The sequence below is a fragment of the Leucopleurus acutus genome (assembly GCF_964270905.1).
Source record: "Leucopleurus acutus genome assembly, chromosome: 12".
In the NCBI taxonomy this organism is placed as follows: domain Eukaryota; kingdom Metazoa; phylum Chordata; class Mammalia; order Artiodactyla; family Delphinidae; genus Leucopleurus; species Leucopleurus acutus.
Window position 1 is genome coordinate 18,756,967 of NC_139154.1, and position 13,760 is coordinate 18,770,726.

The 13,760-nt window shown below is 45.9% G+C and overlaps 1 protein-coding gene across 2 annotated transcripts in view; it reads right to left on the reverse strand.

The window, feature by feature from the left end:
• MGAT4A (alpha-1,3-mannosyl-glycoprotein 4-beta-N-acetylglucosaminyltransferase A) overlaps nt 1–6,171 on the reverse strand; it is a 109,609-nt gene extending 103,438 nt beyond the window's left edge. For both annotated transcript variants that reach the window (XM_082851821.1, XM_082851820.1), the window contains exons 1-2: nt 6,084–6,171; nt 1,567–1,895 (exon numbers count right to left, since the gene is read on the reverse strand). In XM_082851821.1, the coding sequence (XP_082707947.1) occupies nt 1,567–1,660 (94 nt within the window). In that variant the 5' untranslated portion in view covers nt 1,661–1,895; nt 6,084–6,171. The remainder of the gene's footprint in view (nt 1–1,566; nt 1,896–6,083) is intronic.
• Nucleotides 6,172–13,760: the final 7,589 nt, after the last annotated feature.

A 13,760-nucleotide genomic window follows, 5' to 3' on the forward strand; every position in this document is an offset into this window, starting at 1 on the left:
GCACAGAAGGACTACAGACTGTTCGAAGAGTGAAAATCAGAGAGATGAGGCTTTTTGTGTGTATCCCTAATACTACAAGGTGAAAAGATCTTTATATGTTTTGAAATTAATTTTGATTCTAAAGACCACTTAACACACAAAAAAATAATGCTTATAATAGCTTTACATATGGAACAAGATAAAAGGAATGGAGATTCCAAAAGTTTTAATCCTTTAAATAAGACACAGTAAAAAGGGTCAAGTTTCTGTTACTATAACTCTCTGAATAGATAAGTTTCCTGATAAGAAAAAAATCCATATACTCTTCTTAGGGTCATTTACTCTTATTTCCTAAGTAGACTTTTAAGGCCAGTCATCTGTTCTGTTCACGTCAGGGACAAGCAATAGTTTGATTAACTACTCAAAGTTCTTCTTAAGTAAGTCTTCTCCTTTTGGTACGATTAAAAAATGAAATCTAAAATGTATATATTTGTCTGCAAAGAAGAAAGGTCTTCAGCAAGTATTTCATTCATTTTCCCCAAACAGTTCCTTCCGAAATTAGAGTCCAACTCAGAGAAAAAGAGAAAAACAACACCAATACTATACTTGCTCAAAGCGCAGAACACGTTTTCCCACTTATATCAACTTATTTCATATATACACATATACTCACACAGATATATACATATCAGTACACACACCAGAGAAAAGTTAAGTCGTGAACACATCTTTTCAGTTACTTTCATACAAGTCAATAAAATAATTCCAGCAACACCACCTTCCAATAACCAGGTGACAACTACTAGTCTACCTTGACTCTCACAAACTAAATACAATACTCACCTCCATGCTTCTTGCCATCAATATTCCCTAGATTAACATAAGGAAAGGAGACAGGTAAAAAGGAGGGGTAGGAATTGCCTGTAAATATTTCCTCTTCAAAAAAAGCAAAGAAATGCATTAGCCCTGAATATACTTCCAATCACTAAACAGACAACCTTCCTTAGAAACACAGTTTGACAGTCTGAACAAAATTAATCTTTAAACTTTTAAAATTTTCACATCAGAATTTCTCCTCACTTACTTCAAAAATACTCTTGCCTGAAGAGCAATCTGTCAACACATGCTGGTTAAATCATTAACTACACAGCACCGAATCAGTCCTATGATCAGCATGTAAATTTCATGAAGGCGCCGATTGTCCTTTGAAGCGTTTTATACAACATCCGGTACAAGGAAGCTTATTAAACATTTATGATGTTTAATAATAAAAAATAAAATGCCCAAACAGAAGTCTTTGTTACTCGACTTGGCTGCCATTTATAATATAAACCACTGATGAGCATGTCTCTCCAAGTGCAATTACAAGAAATCAAAACCAAAACAAACCCCATTCAAATGAGAAAGTCTGTCTCCTCCGTCCAAGAATACTGCCTCATTTTTCTGTCAGAAAGAAACTGGCAGGCCGCCAGCAGATAGCATGCAACATGCAGCTTGTAGGGGCATTTAACTCAAGCATCTACGCACCGTTGACAAAGCGAAACACCTACTACATGCCATGCACATTTTTGGAGATGTTTTCCTTACCTTTCCCATTTTGCCACGTAGTATACCAAGATAAAGTAAGGAACGACGTGATAAATGCTAAAACAGTGGCTACAGTTCCATTTCGGAGCCTCATCTCATTTCACCATCACACTGGTTCATATGTTTAGGATGATAACCAAGACTGTTTTCTTTTTCTCCTGAAGTCAGGTGAAGCCAGGACTCCTGGCTCTGGGCCAATCAAAACAATCAATAGGAGAAGTTCATTTCAGATGCTGCGCGGAAGCAGCCTGGCAGCCACGCCACCCACAATTACTATTCAGGACTGTCTGCACGGTCTTCATAGGTGGATGCTGCAGGCGTCTTTCTTCCTATTCAGGGGGAAGAGAGAAAGAAAAACTTGCTCAGTGTTGCAAAATGTTAGTTTCTTCATTTATCAGTCACTGTTATAAACAGATTTTTGGCTGGGCTAAACTGTATCTGTAAAGATTACTCCCATATCCAAATGACATTTAATAACTAGAATGATATGGTTCTTCTCCAGGGGAAAAAAGCTTCCAACTGTACTCCCTCCTCATTGGTTTTGTTTTGCCTGTGGAAACAGAGTTATGGTTACTTATGTAAAGGGGGAAGTGGTGGGGCTCATTAAATAGTAAGCCACAGATTCTAAGCTGAGAACTCTAATGATCACACAATGGTTCCTGAGTAACATCATCTTCACTCTCTGCAATCCTCCTGTTGCACAATAATAGTTAATGTTTTAAATTTTTTAAAGAAAACTGACAGACTACAACCTACGAGGGTCAAAAGCCCTAGGTCCTAGATCCAGCTCCATCACTGCTTGCGGGACTTCAGGCATGTCACTTATCTTGGCTTTGTGGTTCATCCATAACATGAGAAAACTAGCTGTCCTGGACCCTCCTGTTCTCATAAATAATAAAAAGTTACAGTTATGATTGCTATTGATCATCATTGTAAAATAAATGTCATTTTTCCAACGATTAACCTACTCCCCGGGTGTAAACTGGGACTATTTCAGCATTTAGAAAATGCGGCAATCCAACCAGGATACCATAGGACCCAGGACTAATCACTTAGCATTGCTTTAACTCAGGAAACCTGGAGATCACCTCCCATCTAGCAAAGCTGAAAAAAATCTGGAGATCACCTCCCACCTAGCAAAGTTCAGAAAACAGAATGAAATCATGTCCTGAGAAGTACTTAAGCATAGTCACCTAGCACCTAATAGGTTCTCAATAAATGTTAACTGTATTAAAAAATAAAACCAAATCAAAAACCTGCAGCCAGTCACTGGTTCAGGCGGCTCTTTGCACAGCCGGTCTCATTCCCTCAGGGCATATCAGGCACGACAAGATGTGCATTGATTCCTGCTGGCCACAGGGGGACCATGAGATGCACTTGGCAATCCACTAAGTGACACTCCAGTGGGGTGAGTTAATGCACCTCCAAAAAGGCCTGGGAAGCCCAAGGGACAATTCCCTATGGCGAAGAGGGCAGCTGATTAAAGTGGCCATTTGTAGGCAATTCAGAAACTACCATCTCAGCTGGTTTGTAAAAGTGATGTTCTAGAAACCTCCACTAGTGAAAAAAGATATCACTAGGGCACAGGATTAACAGTAAGAACGATAGACACTACAACTCACTGAGGGTTTTCTATGTGTCCCTCACACGTTCTAAATCTTCAATCTTCAACTCCCGTGAGGCAGGCATTGCTGACCCTATCTTACACACAAAAAAATGAACCCAGAGATAGAACCCTGATTTGCATGACTCCAAAGTCCAAGTCCTCATCTCCCACCCTTTGCCTCTCAAACTAGGCCACCTGCACCGGGGCCCCTAGAAGCGCCAGGGATATTCCAAGTCTCAGGTTACACCAGAGAATCATCCCGGGGTGTTACCTTTACCCAACAGATTAAGTGTGAATTTAAAAAAATAATTATACTCTACATCCAGTATGGATCTATTATAGAATAAACTGCAAAATTCACAGGAAATTTCAAAGTTTCAACTTAAAACTTGAAACGAATTTCTCACTTCCTGTACTCTGGGCTAGGCCCTCCCCCCCCACACACACATTCACACCCAGGCAGCCTGTTAATCCTCCTTGGCCAGCAGCTCTGTGGTATAATATTCTAGAAGCACTGAACTCCCCTCTCCTTACTCTCTGCAAACAAAGAACTCCAAAGATATTCTCACGTTCAAGTTATGATAATTTTCTAAAACCAAAGTTATTCACCTTCTAACATATCCATGTCAACAGGCTTCATGGTGAAATTCTAGAATTTCAACTCATTTCCATAAAGTGCCTAATATATTGTCTTATATCAATAAGCACTCGATAATGAATTCTGATTATAAAAAGAGAAGGGATAACTCAGTGAATTATGTAACTTGGAATTTTAGTCCTGTTGCGGCATCATATAAAAATTCACGTAACTTTCTGTTGCTATATCCTTAGCCCTACCTTACTTCAAGAAGGATTCTGTCCTTTGGTAAAAGAACTAAAAGTATACAGGTTATTAGAGCAGACATTCAGTCAATAATCACGGGGAAGTAGAGAAGCAGAGAATCAGAAAATAAAGGATATTTTGAAACATAGTTTTATTAAATACAAATAAATCCCATAAAATTCAGTATAAATGGGTAGAGAGACAAGTAAAAGTGAATGAACGCTATAATCAAAGTAGACTATAGATATAGTATTGGTAACGGGAAAAACATAAGGAATATTAAATATTGGATCCAGGAAGTAATTAATCTCTGGTTTGAAGAAAATACTTGTAATGAACTCTGCCAACAAAATAAGACCTGAAATTCTGCAAGAGAAATACAAGAGCATTTTACTCAGGAAGAATGCCATCATACATTTTTAATTAGGGTTTCCACACTAATGAAGTTTAACTGCACAGAACAAGAGTAAAACCAATGATCCCCATGCTCTCAAAACAGGAGAGGTGAGGCTGGACAGCCAAGAGCCCTTTGGATTGACTGACTACCTAAAGCAAGAGAAGAAGTAACACATAGTTTTCATCACTGTCCACATCTGTAAAAATTTCAATCTAACACCTTGTCACTCTCTGTGACTATCACTTAACACATCTGAATTCTTAACAACAAAAAAGGCAGTGGCTTAAGTTACTGGTCATCTTCTCCATCCTGACAAAGCTGTATGGAACTTTCAACTCCAGATCTCACACTGAAAAATCTGTTTTATTAACAGTCCTTTAAGGGCTGCAGTCCTTTATGTTATTATTAGATACATAACCTTTGTTGGATTTTAAAGTGTTCTCTGAAATAGTCAATATGTTCTATGGCCGAAAACACTTAACATATGGCTTAATTACCATCCCACAGACAGGACAGAGATGCCTGAAGGAAAGGCACCATCATGAAATCCGTGATGTAAGCCCTACAACTTTATACACCGCAATCATGTTAAAATTCATTGGTTTTACGTTTATAAAAGCATTTCTATTTTTCGTCAATACAGCTTACATAATTTCACCGTCCTGTGCGTTTTCAGATTTACACGTGTGGGCTAAAGAAACCTTTGTTAGGATAACCTGTTAATGGAACTTTTTTAAAAAAACATTCAGAAAAAGAAACATAAACCACTAAACGCATATTATTCACTTCTAAATTTAGGTTCTAAATTCGAACGAACGACGTTGTCATTGTATTTTATCAGAAGTCGTCCGACAGCAAAAGCACAACAGCAAAATATATGGAAAGCACTGAAAACAGGCACTGCGCCTGCTTATATTTCGCAATTCGGATTGTAAGCAATGAACGGGCTCCAGAGAAACACACGCTGCGAGAAATAAAAAGCGGGCGCGCGAGTGGTCTGACTGCCAGCTCATAAAACACGCCTTCCCGCTGTCACCGGGTACACTCAGTGGAATCACCTGGCCCCAACCCGAGGGTCCCACTTGCAGCTTCCTCGTTAAGGCGGAACTGAGGCCTGGGGATGGGGGTGCGCTTGCACAGAGGACCAGCGGGTCTTGACTTTGTAGGAAAATTCGCCAGGACTGTGTACGCTTCGCCGACCCGGCAGCAGCCCCAGACCCTGCGCCCGGGCCGCCTCGCCCCCGCCGCACCTGCCCCGCGGCCCCGGGACGCCGCCGACTCCGGGACAGGCGTGCGCCCTGGGGCAGCAGGTCCTGCGGGCAACTCTCTCTCCCCTCTGCATCCCCAAACCCCCACTTTCCTCCACTTTGCCCCAAAGGCGACAAGCCCCGCCGCGCCTAGGAGCGCCGAGAACGCACCAGGCGCCCGGCCGGTCACCCCGAGAGCGCGCAGCACCCCGGGGCTGCGGCGGCGGCGGAGCGGGGCTGACGGCGAACCCAGGGCGGCCCGGCCCGCTCCCCGCCCCGAGGCCCGGTCCGCCCGCGCCCCGAGCCGGCCCCGCAGCAGCCGGAGGCGCAAGAGCTCCAGGCCGGGCCGCGGCGCAGGCTGCTCCGTTACCAGCAGGTGGATCTCCCGCGACCCGGGGCCGCCCCTCAATCCCGCGCCCTCCGCGCAGCCGCCCTGCACACCACCTCGAAGCTGCCCGCGCGCCGCCGCCGCCGCCGCCGCCGCCGCCTCGAGCCCCTCAACCGCCGCCGGCGCTTCCAGTCCTGCCGCGGCCGCCGCGGAGGCTGCTGTGGCCGCCGCCGCTGCTGCCGGGCGCCCCGCCTCCCCGCGCGGCTCCGCCCCGCTGCTGGAGCGCTGCGGCCCCCGCGCCCGGCCCCGCCCGCGACCCCGCCAGCCATTGGCTACCGGTGCTGCGCGCCGTCCACCGGGCGCCCCCGCGCGGCCGAGCCTCCCGCCAGAGGCCCGCCCGGCTGTCATTTAGGGGCGCCGTCTCGCAGCCTGTATCATTCTCGTGAGATCTCCCCCGCTTCATTTACCGTCCCCGCGGGGTCTGGAGCGGCGTCCGGGTCTCCGGTCCCGGCCTCTGAGCGCTCGGTGTCGCCCGGCCGCCACATCTGGCTTTAATCCTCCCGGGCGTGTGCGCGGAGGCCGCTCAGGCTGCCAACAAAAGGCCCCGGGGAGCCCCCAGCCTCCGCCTGGGGCGCGACCCGACCACCCGGGGTGCCCCGGCCTCAGCCCCTACCCTCAGCTGGGGTCCCGTCCCCGCCATCCTGCCAGGGAGGCATTCCCAGTGACAGGTCCCGGGGCGGCTCCCGACCTAATCCAGCAAGAGCTTCTGAGGCCCCGCGCGTCCAGGCACCTCACCGATGTCTATGGCTCTCGCGACATCCCCAGCGATAGGCATCGTTATCCCCAGTTTACCGACGAGGAGACCAGAACTTAGGGAGAAGGACTTGCTTAAGCGACTGGGAAGAAGATAATATAAATTAGGATTTAAATGCAGATCGTTTGAGTGCTAAAGCCTCTGATTTTTTCCACTACACCAAGCTGTCCTGCCCCTTTCTCCTGAGCCACATGTCCTCATCTATCACCATTTCATAAAGTTGGAGGTTAACTTCGGAAGCAAATAGATAATCATCTATAGAAAGCCCGAGTGGTCTGCCCCAGTTTTTCTTAGTATCTTGTATGTACCGTGACTTGGGTTAGTAACTGGCCTGAGGGCCAGATTTCCTGTAATCTATGACAAAGACATTTCCTATTAGCAAACTGGCAACAATTTCATGACCAGATGTAAGTAATAAAGGCTGAAACCACTCTCGGATAAAACCTTTGATACATTGTTTGATACACCTTGCCTGAAATATCTCTTGGGAATGGAAAGCCCTAGGCCTTGCTCTACAACGCTCAATGACAGGCAAGCAATTTCCTTGCAGATGAAGAAAGCACTACCATTTGACAAAGCCCCATCCACAAGACTGGACAAAAAACCAAATAGCCCAGGTAGCTCCTATCTGCATTCTACAGAGGAAGAAACTGGAGGCCCTGAAAGGTTAATAGTACAAACAGTAGTACCATACAAACTGATACAAATAGTAATGTAATGTAGGCACTAGTAAATGATGGAAGCACAATTCAAACCCAGGTCAGTTTGACTCCAGAGCCCCTCCACCATTCCTGTACCTCTCTGCTTACACCTTCAGCAACTGACAAAATGTTAAGTGGATGAATATTAAAAAGATGTGTTTCTCTCCACTTTTCTCCGTTTTTTCTCTCTCAGTGAGGGAAGGAAATGAAAGCATTCACAAACATTCTATAAGCAGAGGCATATGTCAGAGAGAAAGGAAAGCTGCAAAGGACAAGCTTCAACTACAGACTCAATGGGCTTATTCAGGATAGATGGCAGAATTCCCCCTGGAAGAGGGTTAGTGGCGAACCCACAGCAGAAGACAAAAAGCAGGAAAGACAGAACTGCCTTCCTTAGGGGGCCTTTTTGATCGTTTGTTGCTACTCCATCTGGCAGCAGAAGGACAGGTTTTGGAAGAAATCTGGTGATACAGTTAAACTTGTCACAAACCAATCACGTTTTAGCTCTGGAAAGCCTGGATTTCAGTTTGTTGTCCTAAGAAGTCAGAATGGCACGCGATATATGCCAAGGTATGGGTTAGAACGGATTGATCATTCACCCTCACTTTGCAGAGCACACGATCCTGGATTTGCTGACTATGTCTGTGGAATTTGTTTGATAAACAATTAAAGGGGTTCCTAACCCCACTGAGTCCAGTCTAGTTCTTTTTCCCTTTTTTATCTTTTCCGCAATGATTCTCTAGCTCCGTTATTCTGCATCTTCTCTTTTTGCCTTATCCTGGCCTTTAAGTTCACACAGTCAGTGGAAACTTGGGAGGGACTTAGGCTAGAAGTTCTGCCTGTAACTTCACCACTCTATGTTCCGTCTCCAACAAAACTGTGGTGTGGTGGCTGTTCTTTCCACAGATGTTTCTGGAGTGCCTAAGATGGGCAGAGGCAGCAGGTGCCTACCCAGGGGTGCTCACCGACTAGTGGGAGAGGTGGGTAAGGAAGTAGACCACAGACAGCACCATAAACTCAAGCTACCAGGACAGAAGATAGGATGGACCCTCAATCAGATTCTCAGGGTGGAGAAGGCTTCCTGGAAGTGACATCTGACCTAAAAACAGAGTACACACAGGAAGCTAATCTTTTCCTTTTATCACTCTGATGGGGAGTAGTTGTTGGTGGGGACCACTGCCTGCAGCAATCAACTTCTAAGAAATCAAACACATGATCTTTAGTTCTTTTCTGTTCCTGTCCCCTCCATGCACCAACCATTAAACTTGCATCATTTATGAGTGTTGTTAAATGTCGTGATTCTGGTTTCTTGGCTACTGGCTCAAATGGGATCTTTTTTTCTATTGTAAAGGCTTCAAGAGGAATCACATCACATCACATTCCTGTTTTTTTTTTACCCTCCCATTTTACTTGATAAATGGTGTGTTCTATCCCTTTAGTCTAGAAGTTAGAGGAGAACTTGGACCAGGGTGGGCAGTAAGAGCGTATTAACTCTTTGTTAACCACAGAGTGTTTCAGACACAGGTACACAGTATTTCTGTTGTATAATCAGACAGGGCACATGAGGTCCAAGAAATTAATGGGAGAATTCAAATAGAACCAACCACCACATTTAATATTGAGCTCTAGGTAGACATTAAGGTTTATACCGATGAAGGATAGCAGAGAGCTAAATTATTTTAATTTTTCATTTTTACACTTTCTCTCCACACCTTCACCCATCTCTTTGTAAAAGAACCCCTGAAAGATGCCTTTCTTATTCGTTCACATTCACACTGTCGGGGTAGGTGTACCTATCAGGTTATTCAGACAAAAGCCAGGCTGTGTGGCTACATGATTATGGAATTATAAGCCCTTACCATACTGAAGTGTTGTGGCCAGTGGTGTTTATATATGTATATAAGATACTGCAAAAATTTTTCAAGAGAATCCAACCATCTTACTGGGAACAGGCGCCCTCGGCAATGCCACATGGCAGGAAGTTTAGGAGGCTTGGAGGGATCACTCTGCCCTACTAAGTGCCTTAGCCACACCATTAAAGCTGACTCACTGGTTTTATTCTATTTGATGTATACTCCAAAGGCATGATGGAAGAGAATTTTGCGCTGGAGAATTTCAGAGCCTTGGCTACTTTTTTCTTTTCTTTTTCTTCCTCTGTGACTTTGGTACTTGGAAAAGATGCTGGATCAACAGCCCTGCATCTGAAATCCATCCATGCATGAAACCAATTTGAGCTGCTCAACTATGCTACTCCATCAATACATTTCAAACAGGATAAAAACCTTTACTCAAATAATATACCCAGGACCATGATTGCCAAATATCAGGCCATTGGACTTCTGGGTATCAGGACAACATAATCTCTGTCATCTTTTTCATAGACCTAGTGTTTCTGTACCCTTTTTGATAGCAACTGAACACAACTCTACAAATATGTGTCTGTATCAGCCATGGACCAGAAGGAAGGAAGGAAAGAAAGAAAGAGAAAAAGAGAGAGAGAGGGAGGAAGGAAGGAAGGAAGGAAGGAAGGAAGGAAGGAAGGAAAGAAAGAAAGAAAGAAAGAAAGAAAGAAAGAAAGAAAGAAAGAGGAAGGAAGGAAGGAAGGAAAGAAGGAAGGAAGGAAGGGAGAGAGATAGAGAAAGGAAGGAAGGAAGGGAGGGAGGAAGAAAGGAAGAAAGGGAGAAGAAAGCGGGGAGGGAGGAGAGAAAAAGAGGAGGGAGGGAAGGGAAGGGAAGGAAGGAAACTATCCTAGGTATTTTGGACGGAGGGAATATTATACAGGAGATTGCTTGCAAAGGTGTTGGAAGGGCTAAAGGAAGAAAGAAGGGGCATGAAGAACAAAGAGGATGCAGGATGGATACCCGAGGATCAGAGACTGCTAGTGCCCCTGGGTGGACACCTGGAGCTTGCATCTGCTGATGCACTACTGGAGAACTGTTGCTATTGGTCTGGAACCCTGTAAAGATGCTGCCTTAGCCTGGGCATCTGGAGACAGGAATCACCCCACCCCCCACTGTTTTTGCAACTGTTGCCAACAACTTCCAGAAGCAGGAAGCTTCTCTCCTTCCTCTGCCTTCTAATCTCCAACCATTGCCTCCTAAGGGCAGATATTAACAGAAAGCCAGTTCCAGGAAGCCAAGCAACGGCAGCCAGCTCACTCCCAGACCTGGCATCACACAGCAGAGGATAGAAAGGCAACAGCATGGGAGGCTCAAGACGATGCCTGAGTAACCAAATCAGCGTCAGAATAAAAAACCACTTCAGGCATTCTTTAAAGAGAAACCGGAGCTTGTCCTGGAAACGAGAGGGAATGGAGCCTGGCAGATCTCTCTGCTCCAGTGCGACTAACACAAACCGTAGAAAACACCTTTCTCGTTCACATCACTCTTAAGACAGACTTGTTCACATGTCTCGTGGCAGCCATCACGATGCTGTCGCTAGTAAGGAGAGACTTTTCTATCAAACACTGATGCTGTATGGAGCCCTTAGGTGATCAGCAGTTTAGAAGACACAGAATTGAAAACGTGGTCTTAACCCTCAAGGAGCTCACAGTCTGGTTGGAGGAACACCCAAGACCCTCCTCATCTCATGCCTGCTTGCCACTAGAGCCACCTTCTAGCCTCTGCCCCTCAAGCCAAGACATGCCGTCCTGAACCGGTCCCTGCCAGCCACCAAATTGTACATCCTGTTGCCTCTGGCATCTCACTCCCCAGCCCCACCCCACCGTCCTCTTTGGCTAACATTCTTCAAGATTCAGCTTGATGCCGCCTCCCAGGAAGCCTTCCCTTTCCCGCAAGACTGGGAGAGGGACGCGTGGTACTACTCTGTTCCTACTCCTACCAGTGGATTTATCACACTGTAGCATCGCCCTGAGTTTCCAAGCTGGTGTTAGTTAGAGGAAGGGCAAGCTTCAGTGCCTCTCAGTCTTTGGAGTGGTTGGGTCAGATCTGGGGCAGCTGGAACCTTCCAGCTACAAGCAGGCTGGGGGCCCATGATGAATATTGTTTTCTCTGTGTTTTATTTAGTGAAAAGAAAAGCTGGGCAGCACCGATATAATCGTCTGCTGACTTACCTGCTTCATTCGTTCAGCTGTTACACTGTTTGAGGTCAGGGACCACCTTATTCATCACTGTGTGGCAGGCACATGGGAGCCACTGCCAGCATTCTTTGACAGAATGAAGGAGGACTCTGTGGAAGAGGACACACTTTCTCTGAGCCTTGAAGAACGGGTGTAGGATTTGGGCAGATGTAGGGGGGAAGGAAATAAGCATTACAAGAGAAGGAGGAGTGCACACACAAAGAGCACAGTGCACCAGCATTCATGGCACCTGGGCAGGGGGAGTAAACAGAGGCATCATGGGAAACAAGGCAGGTTATGAAAACTGTACCCGGTCTCAGGCTTTGGTAAGAGGAAAACACTGAAGATTGCTGGATAAAAAAGCAACACTGTAACAAAAATCCTCCAGGCTAGAGGTGTCCTCAGGTCATTGACCCCTGCTAGAAAGTTGCTGTGATATTTTTACCTGAGTGAAAAAACAATGTGTCTTATGACCATCCAACAAATATTTGCAGGGCTGCTACTATATGCCCCATCTACACACCTCCACTGGAGACTTTTTGTAAATATTTGCTCATTGCTTTGGTTTTGCTTCCTACTTTAAATTTCACACTGGCCTAGGATCAAAATCACAAAGCTTAAAACAAGATGAAGGAGGGTAAAGGGTAGGCAGTTCTCTTCCGTCAATGGACATTCTAATTAGTGTCTCAGATACAACTGAAAATGCCCTATCGCTTCAGAAATGAACAGGAGTGACAGCTGAGGTGAATCTTCAGGGAAAAGAATCTTCCAGAACTCTGAACGCTCCATTCAATAGCCTTGCTCAAGTCAGCTTCTATGGAAAGCGTTTGGGAAGGTAGAAATGGTACAAGAAATCAAGAACATCCTCTGAATAGAAAATCTTGGTGCGCAGAATTGTCAGTAAAACCTTCCAAGACAATTGCCACAGAATGCTTTGTAAAATTAACTTTGTCAAAATTCTCTAAAATGGGGGCTTCCCTGGTGGCGCAATGGTTGAGAGTCCGCCTGCCGATGCAGGGGACACGGGTTCGTGCACCGGTCCGGGAAGATCCCACATGCCGTGGAGTGGCTGGGCCGGTGAGCCATGGCCGCTGAGCCTGCGCGTCCGGAACCTGTGCTCCGCAACGGGAGAGGCCACAACAGTGAGAGGCCTGCGTACCGCAAAAAAAAAAAAAAAAAATTCTCTAAAACGTTTTTGGACAGCAATATGCTTTGTGAACTTAAAAGTGCTTATTGAGGGGACACATTGTAAGAGTGACCTGCCTCTGTTTTGGCATGGGAAGGCATGTCTTATCCCAGAGGTAAGGGAGAAGTCAGCAAGTTCCTCCCAGGCTAGGGGGCAAGAGAACAATTTTAAAAGAACTGCAAAAAACCTGAACGTGGTTGAGTACAAACACAGAGGCCTCCTTCTAGAGGAACTCAGGTCTTGTGCCAGCTGGGTTCCTGTTCCTTTTTGCGGGACCCCTAGGCCTGGTTCACAGCCTTGAGCCATCTTCCTTTCCCTAGATGTAGACTTCTTTCACCAGCTGAATAGTTGACCCCTCCTTTCATCACTGAGAACCTCCTGTTCTCATTGGTTTTTCTCCTAAAGACACCAGGTTATCTAAAAAGCTTTCACACACCAAACCAGCTAAATGTACTGAGTAATCATTTTCCTATTATTAATCAAGTGATACATAGGTAGACAGATAGAAAATCAAAAGTTCTTTTTCACAACAGTGAGCTGTCCTAGCTGTTTTACAGACGATCCCAGGATATAGGGCCCTGACACTTGGACCTGCCCTGTAGGGGTGATTTAAACAGGACTGAGACCAAGGGAACTCATCAGATCTCATCTTTGAAGGTCTTTGAAATAAGGACATACAGTCTCCTTCAGTGTCAGGACAGAAGCAGAAAGACAGGGGGTGGAGTAGGCAGAAGCCCTGAGCAAAAAGGTAGAAGAAGCCAAAAGGCAGAAAGTAAAGAGAAGTGAGAGGCTTCCCTGGTGGCGCAGTGGTTGAGAGTCCGCCTGCCGATGCAGGGGACGCGGGTTTGTGCCCCGGTCCGGGAGGATCCCACATGCCGCGGAGCGGCTGGGCCCGTGAGCCATGGCCGCTGAGCCTGCGCGTCCGGAACCTGTGCTCCGCAACGGGAGAGGCCACGGCGGTGAGAAGCCCGCGTACCAGAAAAAAAAAAAAAAAGAGAGAAGTGAGTCCACAAA